At 44.8% G+C, this 26,406-nt stretch overlaps 1 protein-coding gene across 1 annotated transcript in view; it reads left to right on the top strand.

The window, feature by feature from the left end:
• The first annotated feature begins 7,983 nt into the window (after positions 1–7,983).
• SLC25A20 (solute carrier family 25 member 20) overlaps positions 7,984–26,406 on the top strand; it is a 30,333-nt gene continuing 11,910 nt past the window's right edge. Inside the window, exons 1-4 of the mRNA XM_060109970.1 lie at positions 7,984–8,186; positions 14,331–14,423; positions 16,466–16,593; positions 19,971–20,061. Coding sequence (XP_059965953.1) covers positions 8,082–8,186; positions 14,331–14,423; positions 16,466–16,593; positions 19,971–20,061 — 417 coding nt within the window. The 5' untranslated portion in view covers positions 7,984–8,081. The remainder of the gene's footprint in view (positions 8,187–14,330; positions 14,424–16,465; positions 16,594–19,970; positions 20,062–26,406) is intronic.

Raw genomic sequence — 26,406 nt, 5'->3', positions numbered from 1 at the left:
CGTGGTGCCTTTGGAAAGCCCCAGGGAACAGTGGCCAGGGTCCACATTGGCCAGGTCATAACGTCCATCCGCACCAAGCTGCAGAACAAAGAGCATGTGATTGAGGCCCTCCACAGGGCCAAGTTCCAGTTCCCTGGCCACCAGAAGATCCACATCTCCAAGAAGTGGGGATTTACTAAGTTTAATGCAGATGAATTTGAAAACATGGTGGCAGAAAAGCGGCCCATTCCAGTTGGCTGTGGGGTCAAGTACATCCCTTATCGTGGCCCCCTGGACAAATGGCGGGCCCTGCACTCGTGAGAGCCTTGGTGCTGCCCCCTCCCTACCCATGCCCACCAATAAACTCTACTTTCTTTTCCCTGAAAAAAAAAAAAAAGAAGAAGAAGACATGCAGATGGCCAAGAAGCACATGAAAAGCTGCTCAACGTCACTAATTATTAGAGAAATGCAAATCAAAACTACAATGAGGTATCACCTCACACCAGTTAGAATGGACATCATCAGAAAATCTACAAACAAATGCTGGAGAGGGTGTGGAGAAAAGGGAACCCTCTTGCACTGTTGATGGGAATGTAAATTGATACAGCCACTATGGAGAGCAGTATGGAGGTTTCTTAAAAAACTAAAAATAGAATTACCATATGACTCAACAATCCCACTACTAGGCATCTACCCAGAGAAAACCATAATTCAAAAAGACACATGCACCCCAATGTTCATTGCAGCACTGTTTACAATAGCCAGGTCATGGAAGCAACCTAAATGCCCATTGACAGATGAATCGATAAAGATGTAGTACATATATACAATGGAATATTAGCCATAAAAAGGAACAAAAGTGGGGATTCCCTGGTGGCACAGTGGTTGAGAGTTCACCTGCCAATGCAGGGGACGCGGGTTTGTGCCCCGGTCCGGGAGGATCCCGTGTGCTGCGGAGCGGCTGGGCCCGTGAGCCATGGCCGCTGAGCTTGCGCGTCTGGAGTCTGTGCTCCGCAGCGGGAGAGGCCACAACAGTGAGAGGCCCTCATACTGCAAAAAAAAAAAGGAGCAAAATTGGGTCATTTGTAGAGACGTGGATGGATCTAGAGACTGTCATACAGAGTGAAATAAGTCAGAAGGAGAAAAACAAATATCGTATATTAATGCATGTATGTAGAACCTAGAAAAATGGTACAGATGAACTGGTTTGCAGGGCAGAAATAGAGACACAGATGTAGAGAACAAACATATGGACACCAAGGAGGGAAAGTGGCGGGGGGGTGGGGGTGAGGGGGTGATGAATTGGGAGATTGGGATTGACATGTATACTCTAATATGTATAACATGGATAACTAATAAGAACCTGCTGTATAAAAAAATAAATAAAATTCAAAAATTCAAAAAAAAGGAATTGCTAATAAAAATAAATAATAAATAATAAATAAATAAATATGTCCTGCCACTCCCTTCTGGCTTGCACAGTTTCTGCTGAAAGATCAGCTGTTAACCTTATGGGTATTCCCTTGTATGTTATTTGTTGTTTTTCCCTTGCTGCTTTTAATATTTTTTCTTTGCATTTAATTTTTGATAGTTTGATTAATATGTGTCTTGGCGATTTTCTCCTTGGATTTATCCTGTATGGGATTCTCTGTGCTTCCTGGACTTGATTGACTATTTCCTTTCCCATATTAGGGAAGTTTTCAACTATAATCTCTTCAAATACTTTCTCAATCCCTTTCTTTTTCTCTTCTTCTTCTTGGACCCCTATAATTTGAATATTGGTGGGCTTAATGTTGTCCCAGAGGTCTCTGAGACTGTTCTCAATTATTTTCATTCTTTTTTCTTTATTTTGCTCTGCAGTAGTTATTTCCACTATTTTATCTTCCAGGTCACTTACCCGTTCTTCTGCCTCAGTTATTCTGCTATTGATTCCTTCTAGAGAATTTTTAATTTCATTTATTGTGTTGTTCATCATTGTTTGTTTCCTCTTTAGTTCTTCTAGGTCTTTGTTAAACATTTCTTGTATTTTCTCCATTCTATTTCCAAGATTTTGGATCGTCTTTACTATCATTACTCTGAATTCTTTTTCAGGTAGACTGCCTATTTCCTCTTCATTTGTTAGGTCTGGTGGGTTTTTACCTTGCTCCTTCATCTGCTGTGTAACTTATTGTGTTTGGGGTCTCCTTTTCACAGGCTGCTGGTTCATAGTTTCCATTGTTTTGGTATCTGCCCCCAGTGGGTGAATTTGGTTCAGTGGCTTGTGTAGGCTTCCTGGTGGAGGAGACTGGTGCCTATGTTCTGGTGGATGAGGCTGGATCTTGTCTTTCTGGTGGCCAGGATCAACTCTGGTGGTGAGTTTTGGGGTGTCTGTAAGCTTATTATGATTTTAGGCGCCTCTCTGCTAATGGGTGGGGTTGTGTTCCTGTCTTGCCAGTTGTTTGGCATGGGGTATCCAGCACTGGAGCTTGCTGGTCGTTGAGTGGAGCTGGGTCTTAGCGTTGAGACGGAGATCTCTGGGAGAGCTCTCGCCAGTTGATATTACGTGGGGCCGGGAGGTGTCTGGTGGTCCAGTGTCCTGAACTCAGCTCTTCCACCTCTGAGGCTCAGGCCTGACACCCAGCCGGAGCACCAAGACCCTGTCAGCCACACGGCTCTAACATTATATCTAGTGGTAATGCAGACTAGAACAGCTCTTCTGGAAACATTTAGCAGTTAAACATACACCTATCACATCTGGTTCCTAGGTACTTACTCAGGCTTACTTGTGAGAGGAAAGTGACTACCTCCTGCACAGTAAGAGGGAATTTGGCAGGAGTTTGGGGATTGTTCCATATCCTGTTTGTGTGGAGCTTACAAGAATCTGTGCATGTGTGGGGAATTCCCTGGCAGTCCAATAGTTAGGACTCCACGCTTTCACTGTGGAGGGCCCAGGTTTGATCCCTGGTTGGGGAACTCTGGAGAATCCAGGCTGGATGGGAATGGCCAGGCACCAGGGGCCACACACAACTGGCTCTTCCTGGCAGAGGGCTCCAAAGGATAAGCGATGCTCACTGCAGCCCTCAGCGGATCGCAAAGGAGGACGGGGTTCAACTGGGAAAGCAGCGTTGTCACTCCCGGAGAAGACAAAGGAGCGCCCTCGGGAGTTTTCTCTTTGCTGTAGGCAGCCGAACGGACTACTTCAAATCTTAAGTTTACAGTTTTATGTTCTTTTGCTTTTGGTTTTATTTTGTTTTTGGTAAGGAATGATGTTGAATACTACTGTTGCAGGTTGGACTTTCTGGAAGCAAATATTGAGATGGAGTTTGGGGAGCAAGATATTTATTAGGGACCAACATACGTAAAGCGAAGCAGAATCATATATTTATTTTGTTTATTTATTTTTTGGGTGTGTTGGATCTTCGCTGCTGTGTGTGGGCTTTCTTTAGTTGTGATGAGTGGGGCCTACTCTTTGTTGCAGTGTGCGGGCTTCTCATTGCGGTGGCTTCTCTTGTTGTGGAGCACGGGCTCTAGGCGCACGGGCTTCAGTAGTTGTGGCACATGGGCTTCAGTAGTTGTGGCTCACAGGCTCTAGAGTGCAGGCTCAGTAGTTGTGGTGCACGGGCTTAGTTGCTCCGCAGCGTGTGGGATCTTCCCAGACCAGGGCTTGAACCCGTGTCCCCTGCGCTGGCAGGTGGATTCTTAACCACTGCGCCACCAGGGAAGCCTGGGAAGCAGAATTAGGCAAAGGCAGAAGTTAAACTGTGTTGCAGACCTAATGAGCTGCCACCAACCTAGCAGAGAACACTGGAGTGAATTTTTTTTTTTTTTTTTTTTTTTTTTTTGTGGTACGCGGGCCTCTCACTGCTGTGGCCTCTCCCGCCGCGGAGCACAGGCTCCGGATACGCAGGCTCAGCGGCCATGGCCCACGGGCCTAGCCGCTCCGCGGCATGTGGGATCCTCCTGGACCGGGGCACGAACCCGTGTCCCCTGCATCGGCAGGTGGACTCTCAACCACTGCGCCACCAGGGAAGCCCTGGAGTGAATATTGCCTGTCAGAGTATCTGATACCAGACCAGACTGGTCAGGCATTAAATCCATACCTTGCTCAGTCACTGGGTGTGGGCTGTCTTGGGAAGGGTGTGACCTAAGGGGAGGCCCCTCTCATTCATGTTTGATTCCCAGGGTCTAGGAACAAGGCTTCTCATATGAGGTCCAAGGATAGCTTCAGGTTCTCATGAAATTGATAGCAAACCTGGAGGTGCATATGCATGCGTACGTTTTTCTGGGGAGAGGGTGCCAGGAATTCTCCACCCCCAAAATTACTAAGAACCACAGGTTGGACAGTGTCTAGCATATGGGCAACTTGGTATCCATCTCCTGCATCAGTGTGTTATGGAGTGGTGAGAGGAAGGATACTCTGTGCTGAAGGAGACAGGATATGTAAAAGCCTGGCTGTCGGCAGTGGGAGGTGAGGTCAGTTAAGTAACAGGTCTGTGTGGTAAACCAGTAGAAGCTCAGTTTGCTCAGAGAGGAAGATACAGCCTAGGGAAAAATAAGTTTGAAGAAGTAAGCTAGCATGAAATTGTGAAAAACCTTGACTGCCCCTGAACCACTTATATATATATATATATATATATTTTTTTTTTTTTTTTTTTTTTTTTTTTTGCTGTACGCGGGCCTCTCACTGCTGTGGCCTCTCCCGTTGCGGAGCACAGGCTCCGGACACACAGGCCCCGCGGCCATGGCTCGCGGGCCCAGCCGCTCCGCGGCATGTGGGATCCTCCGGGATCGGGGCACGAACCTGTGTCCCCTGCATCGGCAGGCGGACTCTCAACCACTGCACCACCAGGGAGGCCCAGAACCACTTATATTTTATTCTGATGCAATGAGGAGCTGAAGAAGGTTTTTTTGGCCAGGGAATGACACAGTCAGATTAAATTTCAGATGAATTTTCTTTTTTTTCTTTTTTTTTTTTTTTTGCGGTACGTGGGTCTCTCACTGTTGTGGCCTCTTTCGTTGCGGAGCACAGGCTCCGGACGCGCAGGCTCAGCGGCTATGGTTCATGGGCCTAGCCGCTCTGCGGCATGTGGGATCTTCCCGGACCGGGGCACGAACCCATGTCCCCTGCAGCAGCAAGCGGACTCTCAACCACTGAGCCACCAGGGAAGCCCATTCCGATGACTTTTCTAGCTGTGTGTAAGGCTTATCAGATGAAGAAGCAGGAAGACCATTTGTTTAGTGGATTATCAGTTACCCCATGAGGATTTAATAGAAGCTGGTGAGCTTCAGTGGAGTCCACATTCAGGTGTGTCGAGGTTTACCAGGAGGATTTACCAGGTTTCCCAGGAGGGTTTAACAGGAGGGCGGTTCTATAACAAACACCATCTCTTCCTGAAGCTGCAGATTGACTCTAAATTAGATCCTCTTCTGCAGCCGGAGTGCTACAAGTCACAAGTGAAATAAACATGGTCCCATTACCATCGCCAATCCAGCGATGAGCACCAGGCTCAGTTAATGCCTTTACTGCCTCTCGCTGCACCACTGTAATTTTCCCTTAACTGGTCTCCCTGCTTCCATTCTCTCCCAAGACAAATTCATCCATCCAAAATAGATTTTCTAAAACAAACCTGATCATGTCAACACTGTGCTTAAAATTCTTCCATGGTTCCCCATCCCCATCTAGAAAAAGCCTGTAACGCAGAGTAAACAGGCTTTTGGGCCTTGCCCCAGCCTCCTTGCCTTCCACTCCCCTTCCACTCCCCTTCCACTTCCCTTCCACTCCCCTGGTGCCTTCTGCACCAGTCAGGCCCACTCACTTCCTGATCCCAATCCCGATCCTGTCACTAATATTTCCACCCCTAGCATACATGGTCCATTCTCCCTATTCTAGGCTTCCTGCTAGCCTGGGAGTGCCTACAGAGGAGGACTATTGTTAGGTTAGCTTGGCAGTGAGGTTCCTGCTGTAGATAGGGGTATGTTTATTGTTCACAGCTTTTTAAAAAAAATTTATTTATTTATTTATTATTTTTTTTTTTTGGCTGCGTTGGGTCTTCATTGCTAGCCACGGGCTTTCTCTAGTTGCAGCGAGTGGAGGCTACTCTTCATTGTGGTGTGCGGGCTTCTCATTGCAGTGGCTTCATGGGCTCTAGGTGCGCAGGCTTCAGCAGTTGTGGCACGTAGTTGGGCTCAGTAGTTGTGGCTTGCGGGCTCTAGAGCACAGGCTCAGTAGTTGTGGTGCACAGGTTTAGTTGCTCCACAGAATGTGGGATCTTCCTGGACCAGGGCTCGAACCCGTGTCCCCTACATTGGCAGGCAGATTCCCAAACACTGCACCACCAGAGAAGCCCTGTTCACAGCTTTTAAATTTGATAAATTACAAACATACAGAAATGATGAAAGAGTAATATAGTGAATACCTGAATACCGTCCACTTAGAGTCAATAAGTCAAAAACATTAGCATCGGGCCTCCCTGGTGGCGCAGTGGTTAAGAGTCCGCCTGCCGATGCAGGGGATACGGGTTCATGCCCCGGTCTGGGAGGATCCCATATGCCGCGGAGCGGCTGGGCCCGTGAGCCATGGCCGCTGGGCCTGCGCATCCGGAGCCTGTGCTCCGCAACGGGAGAGGCCACAACAGTGAGAGGCCCACATACCGCAAAAAGAAAAAAAAAAAAAAAAAAAAAAACATTAGCATCATCCTTAACTCCTCTCTTATGTACCTTATATTCTGTTCATTAACAATTCCTGGGCTTCCCTGGTGACGCAGTGGTTAAGAATCTGCCTGCCAATGCAGGAGACATGGGTTCGAGCCCTGATCCAGGAAGATCCCACATTACCACAGAGCAACTAAGCCCATGCGCCACATCTACTGAGCCTGTGCTCTACAGCCCGTGAGCCACAACTACTGAAGCCCATGCTCCTAGAGCCCGTGTTCCACAACAAGAGAAGTGACCACTATGAGAAGCCCATGCGCTGCAACGAAGACCCAACCCATCCAAAAATAAATTAGTAAAAGTAAATTTTTAAAAACCACAAAAAACAATTCCTTTAAGTTTTTCCTTCAGAATATATCCAGAATCCAAACACATCTCACCATCTGCTGTGCTGTGCTCTGATGGAGTCCAGCATCTCTGACCATGACCTTTAGCCTCCTCAAGGCTCCCTGCTTCGTAGTCTATTCTCAACCCGCAGAAAGAGGGATTCTATTAACTCATAAGTCAGACTATGTCAATCCCCTGCTCAGAACCCCAGAATAGCTCCCATCTACTTCAGAGGAGAGACTGATGTCCTTACAGTGTCACACAAAGCCCCGCTTGATATGCCAACATTACCTCCATATCTTCCTCTCCCTAACTCTGCTCTAGCCACAATGGCCTCCACGTGGTTTCTCAAACAGGCCAGGCACAGCCCATCTCAGGGCTTTTGCATTCTTTTCTTTTGTCTGGAAAATCTTTCCCCCTCCCCCCATATCTATGGATATATCACTTCCTCAGCTTCTCAGTTCTTCAATCCAGTCACCTTCTCAGTGAAACTGTCCTTTACTCACCTAATGAAAATTGCAAATTCCTTGCCCCCCAATACTCTCTAATCCTTTTTCCAAATTTATTTTTCTTCATAGCAGTTATCACAACTTGATACACTATGCATTTTTCACTTATTTATCTTTGTTATGACCTGTAAGCTCCACAAGAACAGGGACCTATGTGCTGTGCTAACAGCTGTGACTCCAGCACCTGGAAGGGCGCCTGTCACATAGCAGAGCGCAATCGACTTCTGCGGAGTGAGTGGAGGAACGGGAGCTTAAGGGAGGAAACACTCAAGTTCGGGAAGTCTTCCCGGAGGAGTAAGTCCACCAGCCGCCGCCACTCCCAAACACCACCCACGAGGCGTCCGGGCCCGCCCCGCTCCCTTAAGCCACGCCCATGGAGGCGGGCTGCGACCGGAAGCACCTCCCCTCGGCGGAAGCCGGGCCTGGCAAGTGGTCTAGGCCCTCCTCCCGACCTGCCCCGGGCTCATGCCCCGCCCACCCGAAAGTGGGTGAAGGGTCGGCGGCGCCGGCGCCGCGGCTGGGGCAGTGGAGCGGGGCCGCCAGGAACCGACAGGCACGGTGACTGACGGACGGACCATGGCAGACCAGGCGAAGCCCATTAGCCCGCTCAAGAACCTGCTGGCCGGCGGCTTTGGAGGCATGTGCCTGGTGTTCGTGGGGCACCCGCTGGACACGGTCAAGGTGCGAGGATGCTGGCGCGCGGGCTGGAGGGAGGAGGCCCGGGCAGGGCGCGGAAAGTAGGGTCTTCCGCGAGGCTCGGTCTGGGATAGAAGCGGGGCCCGTGGGAGCTTCCGTGAGAAGTCTAGGGAATCTCCCTTTCGGGGGTCGGGGAAACTGTTCCTGCACCCCAGAGAGCTGGACGTTGCAGAGTGAGCAGCCTCTAACCGCCCACCAAGGGCTCTTGATTTAAAAAAAAAGTTCTCTGTCCGGAAACCTCTTCTGATCTGGCTCCACTTCTTTGAGGATGGTAAAGAAAAAGCACCGCCCCAAAGCTCTGACTTCTGAAAACCCTAACATTATCAGCAAGGTTGAAAAAGGCATCTTAAATCCCGCTTCAGGAAGAGAGCTAAAGACTGAGGCAAGGTTATTCCAGACATGTCTTTTGACACATTCCTCTGGGCCCAGAGTGCTCCACCACTATCTCCTTTGAACCTTTCTTGACCATCTTCAGCCTGTCACCCCATGTTAGCCTGAGTGGCCTCCTGTGGGAAGCGATGATGTCCTCAGTGACTGAGCTCCTTTCAGGGAAAGCAAGTGATCAGCTTTCCCAGGGCAAGGCTGATCCCCACAACAACCTGGTGAGGAAGCCATGGTCAGATTGAGGCTCCAGGAAGGGGAAACTCATCAGGGCTTGTTCCCTGCTTATCCTCACATTATGCATCAACTCTTTCCCCTGCAACACTTTCAGCAAGGCCTTGCTGGAGACCAAAGTCCATACCCTGTGACTTAGCATTCAAAGCTTCATCCTAGTTTTCTAACCTTATTTCTGCACACACTTGGAGGAGATTGACAGATCATGGCCAGGGTGAGCCTGTAGGGAGCAGGCATGAAGCCTGTGTAGGAGACTTATTGGAATGTTGGATTGGGTTTCCTCCACAGGGAAATTGCTTTGGGGACATTCTCCAGGCAAGTTTGGGCGGCAAGCTCTTTGCTGCCTTTCATCTAGGAGAGGATCTGGGGTCATTCTGTCACAGGACCAGGATTAAAGCAACTGGGCTGGTTTGGGCACTGTGAAACACAAAATCAGATGTTTATTCAGTAATTGGTAAATGCCATGTGTGTTAGGGCTTCCCAGACAGTGGTCGTTCTAAGCAGCACTGATGTAAGGGAGAAGAATTGTCTGGCCTCTCTTTCTACTCTTGATCTTGTTAGTTCTAGGCAGCTGGGGCCTCTCTTTAAAGAAAAACGAAACCCTGTTGCTCCCTAATACAAATGTTGCTCCTACCTCCATATCTTCTTGCCCTTCCTCCCCAATCAGATGTCATTACCAGGAAGGGCCCCGAGGACCTCTGTACTGAAATGGAAATGACTGAAAATGCTCACTGCATTTTTTTTTTTTTTTTTTTTTTTGCGGTACGCAGGACTCTCGCGTCGCGGAGCACAGGCTCCGGACGCACAGGTCCAGTGGCCATGGCTCACGGGCCCAGCCGCTCCGCGGCATGTGAGATCCTCCTGGACCAGGGCACGAACCCGCGTCCCCTGCATCGGCAGGCGGACTCTCAACCACTGTGCCACCAGGGAAGCCCTCACTGCATTTTTAATAGCCAGAAAGTCTCCTTTTAGCTTAAGCCAAAACCACAAATCGCCGACTACTGTCCTTTTGACCTCAAAGAGCCAGGTGGCCTCCAATCAAAGCTTGGCCTAGAGGCACTTTCAGAGGTCCGAGGCGACTAACTGTGGTCTGGGAAGGCAAGAGGTGCAGCACTTCAGTTTGGAAAGGCTTTATGGCACATGATGAAGGGCTGGCTGAGTTCTGACTGGAGAAGTAGGGAGACCCAGACATTGTGGGTAGGGGGAAGGCAGGAGTGAAGGTGGATATAGGCTTGACAGTGGGAGCAGGCTGTAAAATAAGACCAGCCGTGGAGGACTTTAATGTTCTTGCTGGGCCTGGGTGGCGGATGTCATGATGAGACATAGGAGATTTATACAAAATCACAAAAAGGCATCAGTCAGAAGTTTTGGTCTATTTCTCCCTCTCTACTAACTTGGACAGGTTATGCCTGACCATGGAGGATCTGAAGACCAAATAAGGGATTTTGGATGCAAAACAGCGGGAGCCTCTGGACATTTCTACTGTTGTGTCCCATAAATTCCTCAGATATGCATGTCACCTCCATTGCCTAGAGAGTGAGTTCCTTAGTGTGGGACATAAGGCCCTAACAAAATCAAGAATGAGAAATTTAATAGAGGAACAGCATAATGAAAATGGTGTCTTGGAAAAGTTAGTATGTTAGCAACCTGAGAAGAATTAGGAAGCAGAACTCAGAGCAGGAAAAATAGCAAGGAAAAAGACTGCAGAAGTATATAACTGGGTGTATCAGTTATATCTGGCGGTGTAACAACTTATCCCAAAACTTAGTGGCTTAAAACAACAGCAATAGGGACTTCCCTGGTGGTCCAGTGGTTGGGACTCTGTACTTCCACTGCGGGGGGCACGGTTCCATCCCTCGTCGGGGAGCTAGGATCCTGCATGCCGCACAGCACGGACATAAATTAATAATAATAATAACAAGTGTTATTATTAGGTGAGGATGTAGAGACCTCGGAACTCTTGTGCACTGTTGTTGAGAATGTAAAATTGTACAGTGACTGTGGAAAACAGTATGCCAGTTCCTCAAAAAATTAAAAATAGGATTACTATATGATCCAGCAATTCCATTTCTGGATATATACCCAAAAGAATTGAAAGCAGGGTCTTGAAGAGATATTTGTACACCCCTGTTCATAGGTTCATAGCAGCATTATTCACAATAGCTGAAACATGGGAGCAACCCAAGTGTCCACAAATGGAAGAATGAATAAGCAAAATGTGGCATATACATACAATGGGGTGTTATTCAGCCTTAAAAAGAAGTAAATTCTGACCTTGCAACCACATGGATGAATACTGAAAACATTAGGCTAAGTGAACTAATTTACTAACTAATAAACTAATTCAGTTTTATAAGGCAAAAAGAATTCTGGATGGTGGTGATGGTTGCACAACGTTATGAATGTATTTAATATCACTGAACTGTACACTTAAAAATGGTTGAGATAGTAAATTTTATGTGTATTTTATGACAGTAAAAAAAAAAGAAAAACAAACTGGGGGGATTCCCCTGGTGGTCCAGTGGTTAAGACTCCGTGCCTCCACTGCAGGGGGCGCGGGTTCGATCCCTGGTCAGGGAAGTTCCACATGCCACGCAGTGTGGCCAAAAAAATAAAGAAATAAAAAATAAAATAAAATAAAATAAAATAAAATAGTTAAGGAAAAAAATGGGCAAAGGATCTGAATAGACATTTCTCCAAAGAAGATATACAAATGGCCAATAAACACATGAAAAATATTCCACATCATTATCCATCATGAAAATGTAAATAAAAATCACAGTGAGATACCACCTAACACCCACTATGATGGCTATAATTAAAAATAAATAAATAACAAATGATGGAATGTGGAGAAACTGGAACATTCATACAATGCTCTTTGGAAAACAATCTGGCAGTTCCTGGAAAGGTTAAACATAGAGTTAGCATATGACCCAGCAATTCTCCTGTGATGGTTAATTTTATGTGTCAGCTGGGCTGTGGGGTGTTCAGATATTGGTCAAACATTGTTCTGGGTGTATCTGTGAGGGTGTTTTTGGATGAGATTAGCATTTAAGGTAGACTAAGTAAAGTAGATTGCCCTCCCTAATGTGGGTGGCCCTCATCCAGTCAGTTGAAGGCCTCAATAGAACAAGAAGCTGAAACTCCTCCCTCCTGACTGATTGAGCTGGGACATTGGTCTTTTCCTGCCTTTGGACTCAAACTGAAGCATTGGCTCTTCTTGGGTCTTGAGCCTGCCAGCTTTTTTTTTTTTTTTTTTTAAACATCTTTATTGGAATATAACTGCTTTACAATGTTGTGTTAGTTTCTCTGCCAGCTTTTGAACTGGGATTTGAACCATCAGCTCTCCTGGTTCTCAGGTCTTCAGACTTGAACTAGAACTATCCTATTGACTTTCTTGGGTCTCCAGCTTACTGATTGCAGGTCTTAGGATTTGTCTGCCTCCATAATTGTGTGAGCCAATTCCTTATAACAGACAAACAAATAAATAAATCTACGTATCCTATTGGTTCTATTTCTCTGGAGAATCTTGACCAATACAATTATGCTTGGGTAATATAATATCCAAGAGAATTGAAAACATAATATCCACACAAAAACCTGCACACAAAAGTTTATAGCACCATTATTCATAATAATAAAAGTGGAAAAAATGTAATTTGTCATTATCTGATGAGCAGATAAACAAAACATGGTATGTTTGTACAGTGGAATATTATTTACCCATAAAAAGGAATGAAGGACTGATATGTTCTACAACATAGATGAACTTGGAACACATTATGCTAAGTAAAAGAAGCCAAGTGTGAAAGACCACATATTGTATGATTTATTTATATGAAATATACAGAATAGGCAAATCCATAGAGATGGAAGCTATATTAGTAATTGTCGGGCTGAGAGAAGAGGGGAATGGGGAGTGACTACTAATAGGTGTGGTGTTTCTTTTTGGGGTCATGAAAATATTCTAAAACTGATTATAATAAAGGTTGCACAACTCTGCAAATACACTAAGAAGCACTTAACTGTATACTTTAAATGGGTGAATTTTATGGTATACGGATTATATCTTAATAAAGCTGTTTAAAAAAACCCAGTACTGAACCAAAGACCCTCTCCTTCAACCAAAAGCAACAAAGAGATGTTGGCCAGGACTGTACTAATCTGAAGGATTGGCTTCTGTGTGGTTCATTCACATGCTGGCAGTTAGTGCTGGCTGTTGTCAGGAGGCCTTCTTTCCTCCACACATGACCTCTTCAGACTGCTTGAGTATCCTCATAACATGGTGGCTGACTTTTCCCAAAGCAAATAACCTGAGATGAAGACAGGCAGAAGCTGACCTTTCTGTCACCTAGCCTTGGAGAAGTCACATAGCATCAAAACCACTACATTCTGTTCGATAGAAGTGAGTCACTGAGTCTGGCCCACATCCAAGGGGAGGGGAATTAGGATTAACTTTTGAAGGGGAAGAGAATCAAAGAGTTAGTGGGCATATTTGAAAACCATCACACTGGGTAAGAATAGGTGAGGACTTGGCCTAGGAGAAGACTTCAGTTGGAGAGAGGAAGAATTAGGATTCTGGAAGACTCTTGAAGGAACTCTCCAAAAGCCTTGGTGCCCATGTGAATAAGAGGAGGAGAAGTAACAGGAAGTGGTCAGATGCTAGAGTTTCAAATCCTGAGAAAGAGGGTAGCCTGATGGCTCTGGCACAAATGGGTGATTCATCAAAAGGATGAGATTCTGGAGGTGATTTGAGTAGGGAGAGCTTCTCCAGGCAGTTTGAAATGTAGCCCAAAAGGTGGGGAGAGAAGGTCTGAAGATGGCTGAGTAAAAGTCGTCACTGAGCAGAAGCTGAAGCCCTGGAATCTGAGTTTTTTGAAGGGGATAGTGGAACAGATGAGTAGGGTACTTAGCCTTGGAGGACGCCTGGAGTAGAAAAGAAGACAAAGGAAGGAGCACCAAGAAGGGATGTTTAAAGAGAGAGACAGTTTGAAGCATTGGATACACCAAAAGGTGGAGAAGGATGAGGACCAAGAAAAGTAGGATCAAATCCACCTCACTCCAAAATATCTTTGTTGAGCACCTTACCTAACCACCAACAAGGCACTTCAAATGGGTGTGGAGAGTGCCTAGAGCTGAACTGAGCTTTGCATTCACTGGCACATGATTTGAACTCACTAAACCCAGCCTCCTCATTTGTAAACTGGTAGTACCTATTCCACTGGATCATTGTGGGATCCATTAGATAAGAAATAAATAGCAAAAGTAAGTGGCTGAGGAAATCAGAGGAACTGTGACTCTCTCCAAAAGCATGCTACTAATGACTTGTGAGTACAGGGTTTGAATAAAATGGAGGAAAGAGAAGTCTGAATCCAGCAGATAAAGTGAATGCTGAAGACGTGCACAGAGGGGCAGCTTTTTCTGTTAAGAGTTTAGCAGACAGTTGGGCCATCGCTACCGACAGGCAGTTCTGATTCTGGGAAATGACTGTATTTTAACTTTTGGTTTCAGGTCCGACTGCAGACGCAGCCCCCAAGTTTGCCTGGACAGCCTCCCATGTATTCTGGGACCTTTGACTGTTTCCGGAAGACTCTTATGAGAGAGGTACAGAATCTTGGTGCTGGGCATTTCTCTTATTCAGAGGAACAGTTTCACAGGGTTGATTTGTTACTTCTCTGGGGGATAGGGTGACTTTGCGTAGTTCTGTTGGAGGTCTAGCCCACAGCTGTGGCTCTCTCACTGTGCCATCCTATGCCCTCCTGTTGTCATCGCTCTGGAGTCTTTGATAGTTCCAGCTACTGTTTTATGTGAATGACTGAAGCTAATAAAATGGTTCTAAAATGGTTCTCTCTTTTGGAAGGCAGAATTTAGACCACAGGGAATTCATGAGGAATAGTTGGAGATGTGAAATAGAAGAAAATGCAAATCTGGATCAGTCAGTTTGACAGGGATCAGTGTCAGAAGTTCACATAAAATCTGGAGGAAGAGTCAGCCAGTCTGAGGAACAGTGAAAGAGGCCAGCAGAGTCTTCAAACCCCTAGACTAAACTAACTAAAGGAAACTAAATTGGTTTGAGGTTATTGAATTACATAGTAATTTTTCAGATATTTCTTAAAGTGAAAACATGGGATTTTAAAAAAGGTTTAATTACTACTGATGTTTATTACTGACTTCATTAGCACATATGTGACAAGACCTTGTTGAGAACTTTTCCTTTGTTTCCTAAAATATAACTCTAATATGAACAAATATATATATAGTGTTTATCAAATATACAGAAACTGAGAAACAGGTGTCACCCAGATAAAGAGGGGATGCTGGTGAGTGATGGACTCGGTCTGGGAGGAAAAGTTGTTCCCAGGGTTCCTGCAGGACCGAGGCATGGGAGGAAGATTTTGAGGTGAAGTCTACCCAACCACCCATGTGTGAGACGGTGCTGCCTTTTCTTCTGTAAGGCTCTCTTCCCTTCATCAGCCCAAAATGGAGTCTGATCGGTGTCCAGTGGAGGCTTTGGGCTTCAAGTCAGCTAAGAGTTCTCTGCCTTTACAGAGAGGCAGGATTACATGCCTCTTGGTCAGCAAATGTTATTGAGGACCTATTCAGCACCTGGGCAGTGTGCTGGTTGCTGGAGGCCTGGTGAGAATGGCTCGTATAAACCCAACTCCCTGCAGAGTTGAATAGGCTTCCTTAGTTTATATTTGTGCTTGTCTCTGGGTTTTGCTGTGCCAGATTGAGCTCTCTGCTTTCTGGTGCTGCCAGATGGGTCTTGGTTGTGCTGCATGGAACTGGGTAGGCCAGACAGTGGAAGGAAGGCTAGTGGAGTTGTTGGGAAGCGTGGGTTTGTTTGTTTGTTTGTTTGTTTATGGCTGCATTGGGTCTTCATTGCTGCATGCGGGCTTTCTCTGGTTGTGGCGATTGGGGGTTGCTCTTCGTTGTGGTGCGCGGACTTCTCATTGCGGTGGCTTCCCTTGTTGCAGAGCATGGGCTCTAGGCACGCAGGCTCAGTAGCTGTGGCTCGTGGGCTCTAGAGCGCAGGCTCAGTAGTTGTGGCACACGGGCTTAGTTGCTCCATGGCATGTGGGATCTTCCAGGACCAGGAATCGAACCAGGGCTCGAACCTGTGTCCCCTGCATTGTTAGGCAGATTCTTAACCACTGCGCTACCAGGGAAGTCCCTGTAGCCTGCTTTTTTTTCACTTAGTAGTCTCTTCTCATGTTACAATGTGATTTTATGGCTATGTGATAGTCCATTTATGGAGTTCCCATAATGTGTCTCAATCTCCTATTCGGGAGTTTTTAGGTTCATTCCAGAATTTTGCTACTTAATAAATTCCTGATGTCTTTCTTTTCTGTATCTGAGTATTTCCTTAGAATACATTTCTAGACAGAATTTTCTGATGAAAGTGTAAGCTACATATTTCCAGATTGCCTTCCAGAATAGGAGCTGTTTTCAGTTTCTCCAGCAGTGTATAAGAAGACAACTATTTCTGATAAATGTGGAGTATTCTTCCTTTTAAAAGCTCTCCTTGCTTGGAAGGGAGGGGAGGGAAGGAGGCCACAGGTCAGAGGACACACTGCTTCCCTGTTTCAGTGATGTAAAAGTTAGCTGTGTCTGTAAACGGCTTCCACTTCTGTGATTCCTTGCAGGGCATCATGGGTCTATATCGGGGCATGGCCGCCCCCATCATTGGGGTCACCCCCATGTTTGCCGTGTGCTTCTTTGGGTTTGGTTTGGGGAAGAAACTGCAACAAAAACACCCAGAGGATGTGCTCAGGTGAGTACTTTACAAGCCTGGAGGACTCGATGCTGTTCTGCCTGGTGGTGTGACACAGGTTAAGGGAAAGAACCTTGGCTGACAGGCAGTGGCTGTCCTCCTGGGTCCCCAGGGCTAGCTCCTGGTTGCTCCACGTGAGAGAGGTACTTGAGTTTTCCTTTGCCCTGTGAACCAAAAGGGAAAAAGAAAAACTCAGATCCCTCCCCATCCCCTTATTAGGTTGTCATAATTTCTTCTGTGAGGTAGTATCGCTTAACTCTACAGCATTGGGAGGTCTGAATGCTAAAATGTGTGTAAAATGCCATGAAGGTACCTGGTTGCTGCAGCAACCTTGTTTCCCATCACCTGGTTGGGAGAAGGGAAGGTTCCAACTTCTGTTTTACTTCATTTTAAAAAAAAATTATTTATTTATTTACTTACTTATTTTTGGCTGCATTGGGTCTTTGCTGCTTCACGCAGGCTTCCTCTAGTTGCAGCGAGAGTGGGCCACTCTTCATTGTGGTGTGTGGGCTTCTCATTGCAGTGGCTTCTTTTTTTGCGGAGCACGGGCTTCAGTAGTTGTGGCACACGGGCTCAGTAGTTGTGGCTCTTGGGCTCTAGAGTGCAGGCTCAGTAGTTGTGGCAAACGGGCCTAGCTGCTCTGCAGCATGTGGGATCCTCCTGGACCAGGGCTCGAACCCGTGTTCCCTGCATTGTCAGGCGGATTCCTAACCACTGCACCACCAGGGAAGCCCTTCATTTTAATAACATAATTAAATTAACAAATAACAAATAACATAATTATTTCAGATATTGGTTTCTCTGGGTTTTTTAAATTTTTAATTAATTAATTTATTTATTTATTTGGCTGCATTGGGTCTTTGTTGCTGTGCACGGGCTTTCTCTAGTTGTGGCAAGCGGGGGCTACTCTTCTTTGCAGTGCACGGGCTTCTCATTGCGGAGGCTTCTCTTGTTGCGGAGCACGGGCTCTAGGCACACGGGCTCAGTAGTTGTGGTGTGCAGGCTTCAGTAGTTGTGGCATGCAGGCTCAGTAGTTGTGGCTTGCAGGCTCTAGAGCACAGGCTCAGTAGTTGTGGTGCACGGGCTTAGTTGCTCCGTGGCATGTGGGATCTTCCCGGACCAGGCCTTGAACCCGTGTCCCGTGCATTGGCAGGCAGATTCTTAACCACTGCGGCACCAGGGAAGTCCCTGGTTTCTCTGTTAAAGTGAAATAAATTAGTATATTTCCTTTCAGTAAACTTTAAGTTAGATTTGGGTATGAAGAGGCAGATGAGGCAGAATTATGAGTTCAGAATTTACAAAGTAGTTAATGAAAGCAGGCTTCTTGGGATGCAGGGGAATTCTGAGTTGAAACATGGGATGACAAGGCACACTCAGCCTGAGCTGTGCAGGCTGACAGCTCTTGGGAGGGGCTGCAGGCAGCACAGGACCCTGGCTAGGCTTGGGATTAGGAGCTCAAGGGAGGCAGCCCAGGGTGCCATGTGGTTGTTTTCTGTCACTACTTCAGGCCACAGCAGGCTGAGTAAGGGTCTGGACATAGATAGAAATGCTCGTACTGTGAAACTCTATTTTTGGAGTCCTTGTGACCCTCTGAATGTGACCAGCTTCTATAAAAAGCTGCAGATGGCCCCAAACGTGGGTGTGTGGGGCTTCCTTTTGAAACTGTGTTTGACTGTTGGTAGTCCAAATGTCCTATGGACACATGTCCTCTCTGAGCACCTGGTCTTTTAGCTCATGTACCAGCTCACAAGGGCCATGCACAAGAACCCCCGTGGGGTCACTGCTAGTACTTCAGCCTGTCGGTTATTCCCTATACTATCGCGTCAGTCCTCAGAGAAGCACCCTTCCTGCTTAAGCAAAGGTTGAGACACTCAGGTCCCTGCCCCCATAATCCTGCAGTGCTCTGAATCCTGAATGTCAACCCTGCCACCTTCCCCTCCCTGCAGTAGTGTTTGGGGACAATATGGAAAGGAACATTACCAGGACCTTGGGTCCAGCACTCACAGATGCTTCCCTCGTGTGGGGGTGAAGGGTGGCAGAATGGGCCACCCATGTAGGGTGTCTGCAGGGTACCCTGTGCACACACAGACCCTGTTCAGAGGAAAGTCCTTAGTCCCGGGAGATGGAGGTATGTCCAGCCTAAGGTCTGGGCATACATGGAAGAACAGATGTTGGTCTCATGAGGGGAAGTTTCATTGCTGAGAGGGCTTTTCTTGGGGACAGCAGTGTGAATTGAGACTGTAAAGGAGGCCATGCATGAAAGCAAGTCTCCTGACTGTTGAACATTCAGCTTGTGTGCTGGGCTTGCATGCCTGAGGTAGTTGTGTGAGTGCCTGGAAAAAACAGGACCATTGAGACTGGTGCCCTGCCTGGAAGGAAGGACCCGAACTGGATGTCTCCCTTTCCCCATTTGACATCTGTTCTCCAGGTTTTGGGCTCCTTGTAGGGTGGGACAGGCCTGAAGGCTCAGCTATCAGAGGCTTGGGGTTAGGAGGGGCCTGTGGCCCAGGCAAGAAAGGGAAGTTTTTCAACAACATTTGCTAAATTGTGGGGACACTGTTGAAATGCTAATTGTAGCTCTGTGCTCCACTGCCTCCGGACCAGTCTGGTATAGCTAATCTTAGAAAGAAAAGGAGATGCCAGAGGTGGGACAGGCCGTGACGCCAGGAGCCTCCATTTCCTCCAAATATTCAGTGTGGTTCATTCTGTGAGGGCCATGGTGAGGATCCATATCTCTGGCCACTGGGGGACTATTCCCTGCATGGAAGGCCACAGGACCCATCATGTCTCTGGGTACCATCCCTGGCTGGGCCCTTCCCAGCATCTTACAACACATTCCTCACAACTGGCCTGGCTGCCCCTTAGCCTGTGGAAGTGGCCACAGCCGTTCCTCCGGCCTTGACACCGTCCTTTGTGAATCTTGGCTTAAAATGTTCTCAGGCCCTTGGTGATCCAGAGAGGTGAGATTGGAGGGGAACTGGGGTTGACCGAGGTCTACATTCCGGATTAGAGGCTTTTTTCCACAACAACCCTGAACTTTACAGATCAAGGCTCAGAGAGGCCTGGAAGCTCGTCCATAGTCACTGTGCATGGCAGGCTGGGGAGGAAACTTCTCCCATGGGTGAGGCCATCTGAGTGTGCATGTGGGCCTCGTGACCAAGATCATATTGCTCTTGGCACTGAGACCCCTGCCTTGGGAAATTTGATGTCAGAATATACCTAGACCTTGGGTTTTGTGTGAAATATGCTTTATTTGTGCTGGACTTCTGCCCAGTCCAAGTACTTATTTTTTCTTTCAAAGTCCTCTTTGCTGGGATTGCCTCTGTTCTGGGTGGTTAGTCACAGGTTCTTGCCTCTTGTTTTTGTTTTCAATATAGCTACCGCCAACTATTTGCAGCTGGGATGTTATCTGGTGTATTCACCACGGGAATTATGACCCCTGGAGAACGGATCAAGTGCTTGTTACAGGTGAGGGTGTGATCTGGGGTGGGGGGATATGATTTGGGGGGAGGTGGCTAGCTTTTTCCGTTGGGTATACAATTTTGTGTGGATGTTTATGTCCTTTCACCCTTTATAAAGACTTCAGGTCAGGTGTGCAAAACAGTTTCAAGGTTTTCAGGAACATGGAGGCAATCATAGTAGAATCAAGAATCAGGACAGTGTAACAAATCAACCACATGTCACACCTGTGACGGGTCAGCTCAGACTTATCCACCCTAATTAGCAGCTACTTCAGGAACTCTGAAAGGTGAGTCATGTCTCATCAGAGGTGGAAGGGAGGCTGCTCCTGCCTAACATGTTATGTCTCTGCCATTTGCCCAAAGGCTCAGTGCCCTTAAAGTGTGTGGCTTGTTCCCAGGCCAAGGGTGTGAACTGACTGCCTGCCTTACCACACAGGGCTCCTTTTTAAAAAAGTGTTACTGCTTTTTTCTTCTAATGGCTGAAGCAATTTAACACACAGTCTTTGCTAGAAAAATTTTGGTAATGCAGAGAAGCACACAGAAAACAATGTATTTATCACCCATGATACCACCCCACTGTTATGCTTTCTGTGTGAATTCTTCTAGTCTTTTTGGTAAACTTGTATTAAAAAAAGTTATCTTTTGAAATAAAATTAGGGTCACATATTGCAATAGTTTTGTAACCAGTTTTTTTCATTTGATATGTCACAATATTTTTGTGATTTTTTTTCTCAAGCGTCATTTTCTGTATTTTATTTCAATACATGGCTGTCATTTACCCAATAATATCTTATCTGGGGACATGACAAATTATGTGCCATAGTGAAGATCTTTGTAAATAAGTCTCTGCATGTGTCCCTGATTATTTTCTTAGGATAAATGTCTAGACTTGAAATTAGTATGATTAAAGGTATGTACTTTTTTTTTAAGGTATGTACTTTTTAAAAAGGTTTTTAATGTATTCTACTAAATGGCCCTCCTATAAAAGTCTGTCATTTTCTATTCCTTTCAATAGTATAAGAGCTCTTACTTCCCATCAGATTCTGTGGCATCTAATTTACAATCTCTGCTAGTCTGATAGGTGAAAAATTTGCATTGTTTTAATTTTTCTTGCTTTTAATTGTCAGTGAGGTTAATTTTTTTGATGCGTATTAGCTGTTTGTATTTTTCCTTTGTGAAATGCCTATTTGTGTTCTTTGCTCATTTGTTTGTTTTTCTGTTGACTTATAAAAGCTTTGGACATGTTTGAATTTATTATTTTATTTATTTATTTTTGGCTGTGTTGGGTCTTCATTGGAGCGCGGGCTCTCTCTAGATGCCGTGAGCAGGGGCTACTCTGTTGCGGTGCGTGGGCTTCTCATTGTGGTGGCTTCTCTCGTTGCAGAGCACGGGCTCTAGGCACGTGGGCTTCAGTAGTTGCAGCACACGGGCTCAGTAGTTGTGGCACGCGAGCTCTAGAGCACAGGCTCAGTAATTGTGGTACATGGGCCTAGTTGCTCTGCAGCATGTGGGATCTTACCAGTTCAGGGATCGAACCCGTGTCCCCTGCATTGGCAGGTGGATTCTTAACCCCTGCATCACCAGGGAAGTCCCCAATTTATTATTTTTAAAATTTTTTATACAATTTTTAAAGGTTACACTCCATTTACAGTTATTACAAAATATTGGCTGTATTCCCCAAGTTGTACAATACATCCTTGTAGCCTGTCTTACACCCAATAGTTTGTGCCTGTCACTCCCCTACCCCTAAAACCTTTGGACATATTAAGGTTATTAATTTCTTATCATATTTGGCAAGTCTTTTTCATGCTTTGCATTTGTCATTTAATTTTGTGCATTTTTTGTTGTTGTTGTTGTTGTTGTTGTTGTTTTGAGGTACGCAGGCCTCTCACTGTTGTGGCCTCTCCCATTGTGGAGCACAGGCTCCGGACGTGCAGGCTCAGCGGCCATGGCTCACGGGCCCAGCCGCTCCGCGGCATGTGGTATCTTCCCGGACCGGGACATGAACCTGTGTCCCCTGCATCGGCAGGCGGACTCTCAACCACTGCGCCACCAGGGAAGCCCTAATTTTGTGCATTTTTTAAATTAAATTTTTTATTTTGAGATACTTATAGATTCACATACAGTTGTAAGAAATAATACAAAGGGAAATAAAGAAATAAATAATACAAAAGGATCCCACGTACCCTTTACTCAGTTCTTCCACAGAGGTAATATATTGTAAAATTATAGTACAATATCACAACCAGAATATTGACATTTTTACAGTCAAGATACAGAACAATTCCATCATGCCAAGGATCCTTCATGTAGCCCTTTAATAGCCACATTCACTTCCCGTACCCCACTCCAGTCCTTAACCACCCCAGCAACCACTAATCTGAACTCTATAAGCCTGTAATTTCAAGACTTATATAAATGGAACTATACAGTATGTAAACTTTTCAGATTGGCTTTTTCAACTCAACCTAATTTTCTGGAGATTCACACAGATTGTTGCATATATGAATAGTTCATTCCTTTTTAGTAATCCATGGTGTGGATGTACTACAAATATGTTTAACTTTTCATCTATTGAAGGACATCTGGGTTGTTTTCAGTTTTTGGCTGTTATAAATAAAGATGCTATAAACATTCATGTACAGAGGTTTTTCTGAGAAAATCAGTCTTCATTTCTCTGGGATAAATGCCCAGGAGTATAATTGCTGAGTCATGTGGTAGTTGCATGTTTAGTGGGGTTTTTTTGGTTTTTTGGGGGTTTTTTTGGCCACACCGTGCCAGCACGTGGAATCTTAGTTCCCCCATCAGGGATCAAACCTGTGTACCCTGAAGTGGAAGCGTGGAGTCTTAACCACTGGATCTCCAGGGAAGTCCCATGCGTGTTAGTTTTTAAAGAAACTACCAAACAGTTTTTTCAGAGTACCTATATCATTTTACATTTCCACCAGCAATGTATGAGTGATCCAGTTTCTCTGCATCCTCACCAACATTTGGTGTTGTCACTGTTCTTTAAAATTAGCCATTCTGATAGGTATGTAGTGATATCTCATTTTAATTTGTATTTTCCTAATAGCTGAAGATGTTGAACATCTTTTCCTGTGCTCATTTGCTATATGTATATCCTGTTTGGTGAAATGTTTGTTCATGTGTTTTGCCCATTTTCTAATTGGATTATTTGTTTTTTTATTATTGAGTTTTGAGAGTCCTTTATTCTAGATACTAGTGCTTTGTCAGATATGTGGTTTGCAAATACTTTCTCCCAGTCTATAGTTTGTCTTTTCATCCTCTCAACAGAGTCTTTTGAGCAAACATTTTAAATTTTGATAAAGTCCACTTCGTTAATTTTTCTTTTATGGATTGGGTTTTGGGTGTTTGGGGCATCAGGTCTTAAGAACTCTTTACCTAGCCTGCAATCCCAAAGATTTTCTTACATGTTTTTTCCAAAAGTTTTATCTATAGTTTACCTTTTACATTTAAGTCTGTGACTCCATTTTGAGTTAATATTTGTATTATGTATGAGAATTAGGTCAGAGTTCTTTTTTTTTTTTCTTTTCCCTAGGGCTGTCCAATTGCACCATACCATTTGCTGAAGAGACTTATCTTTCTTCCACTGAATTGTGTTTGCATCTTTGTTAAAAATCAGTTGGGCATATTTGTGTGGGTCTACTTCTGGGTACTCTAGTTTCTTCCATTGATTTATGCATCTATCCCTTCACGAATACTACACAATCTTGATTAGTATAGCCATATACTAAGTCTTGAAATTGATTAGACTGATGCCTCCCACTTTATTCTTTAAAAAAAAAAACGGGGACTTCCCTGGTGGCGCAGCAGTTAAGAATCCGCCTGCCAATGCAGGGGACACGGGTTCAAGCCCTGGTCCGGGAAGATCTCACATGCCGCGGAGCAACTAAGCCCATGCACCATAACTGCTCAGCCTCTGTTCTAGAGCCTGAGAACCACAACTACTGAACTCATGTGCCACAACTACTGAAGCCTGCGCTGCTCGACAGCAGGAGAAGCCACCGCAATGAGAAGCCCCGCGCACCGCAACGAAGAGTAGCCCCCGCTCGCTGCAACTGGAGAAAGCCCGCGTGCAGCAACGAAGACCCAACACAGCCAAAAATAAATAAATAAATAAATAAATAAATAAATAAATAAATAAAAATTGTTCTAGCTATTCTAATTCCTTTGTATTGGGTTGGCCAAAAAGTTCGCTCGGGTTTTTCCGTAACATATTACAGAAAACTTTTTGGCCAACCCAATATTTCTATGTAAATTTTAGGATAATTTAGAAAATTGAGAAAAATCTTACTGAGATTATGTTAAACCTATAGGTCAATTTGGGTGGAATTAACACATTATTTTGAGTCTTCCAATACATGGACATGTTACATCTCTCCATTTATTTAGAACTTTAATTTCTTTCATCAGCATTGTGTAGTTTTCAGCATATAAGCTCTTAATGTGTTTTCTTATATACCTAAGTGCTTCTCTCTTAATTTGACTTTGTAAAATGGCATTGTAAATGGTATTATAATTTTAATTTTGTTGTCTACATTTTCATTGCTAGTTTGTAGAAATACAATCAATTTTTGTATGTTAATCTTGTATCATGTGAACCTTCCTGAATGCCCTTATTAATTCTAGGATTTTTTTTTTTGGTAGATTCCTTGGGATTTCCTATGTAGATAATCATGTTATTTGCAAATAGGGACAGTTTTATTTCTTCATTTCTAATCTGTTTACCTTTTATTTCCTTATTTCACTGGCTAGAATTTCCAGTACTGTGTTGAATAAGAATGATGAGAGTGGATATTTTTGCCTTGTTCCCAATCTCATGGGGAAGTATTCACTATTTCACTGTTAAATATGATGTTAGATGTAGTTTTTTGTTTGTTTAGTTTTTTTGGCTGCACCACCCTGCATGCAGGATCTTAGTTCCCCAAACAAGGATGGAACACGGTGCCCCCTGCAGTGGAAGTGCAGAGTCTTAACCACTGGACTACCAGGGAGGTCCCAGATGTAGTTTTTTTGATAGATGCTCTTTATCAAGTTGAGAAAGTTACCTTCTATTCCTCTTTTTCTGAGAGTTTTCTCATGAATGGATATTGACTTTTGTCAAATTCTTCTTCTTCATTTATTAATGTGATCATGTGATTTTTCTCCTTCAACCTCTTATACAGTGAATTACATCAATTGATGTTTGAATCCTGAACCAATTTTGAATTGCTGGAATAAACCCCCCAACTTGGTCATAGTGTATAATTCTTTATATATACTGCTGAGTTCTATTTTCTTATATTTTGTTAAGTATTTATGCATCTATAGTCATGAGAGATATTAGTCTGTCATTTTTTTTTCTGTCTTGTCTTTGTCTGGTTTTGGTATCAGAATAATGCTGTCTTCATAAAATGAATTGGGAATTGTTCCCTCTTCTATTTTCTGAGAGGGATTATGTAGAATTGGTGTTAATTTTTCTGTAAACATTTGGTAAAATTTTATAGTGAAATCATATAGGCTTGGAGATTTTGGGGGAGGAATTATTAAATTATGAATTCAATTTCTTAATAGTTACAGGGCTATTCAAATTACTTATTTCATATTGGGAAAATTGTGGTAGGTTTTTTTTTTTTTTTAATATTTTATTTATTTATTTATTTGGTTGTGCCAGTTCTTAGTTGTGGCAGGCGGGCTCCTTAGTTGTGGCTTGCCAGCTCCTTAGTTGTGGCATGTGAACTCTTAGTTGCGGTTGCATATAGGATCTGGTTCCCTAACCAGGGATCAAACCTGGGCCTCCTACACTGGGAGCACGGAGTCTTATCCACTGTGCCACCAGGGGAGTCCCTGTGCTAGTTTTTGTTTTTGTTTTTTTATCTAAGTTGTCAAATGTGTGCGTGTAAAGTTGTTTGTAGTATTCCCTTATTGTCCTTTATACATTGGCAGATTCTGTGGTGTTATCTTCTGTTTTATTCCTGGTATTAATAATTTGTGGGGCTTCCCTGGTGGCACAGTGGTTAAGAATCCACCTGCTCATGCAGGGGACATAGGTTTGAGCCCTGGTCCGGGAAGATCCCACATGCCGTGGAGCAACTAAGCCCATGTGCCCCAACTACTGAGCCTGCACTCTAGAGCCGCGAGCCACAACTACTGAAGCCCTCGTGCCTAGAGCCTGTGCTCCTCAATAAGGGAAGCCACTGCAATGAGAAGCCTGCACACCACAACGAAGAGTAGCCCCCGCTCGACACAGTTAGAGAAAGCCCATGCGCACCAGCGAATACCCAACACAGCCAAAAATAAATAATTAATTAATAAAAAAAAATAATTTGTGACTTCTCTCTTTTTTTTTTCT

The sequence above is a fragment of the Mesoplodon densirostris genome, chromosome 10, assembly GCF_025265405.1.
Source record: "Mesoplodon densirostris isolate mMesDen1 chromosome 10, mMesDen1 primary haplotype, whole genome shotgun sequence".
Lineage (NCBI taxonomy): Eukaryota > Metazoa > Chordata > Mammalia > Artiodactyla > Ziphiidae > Mesoplodon > Mesoplodon densirostris.
Note: the sequence above shows the minus strand (reverse complement) of the source record. Positions and strands in the feature narration are given on the sequence as shown.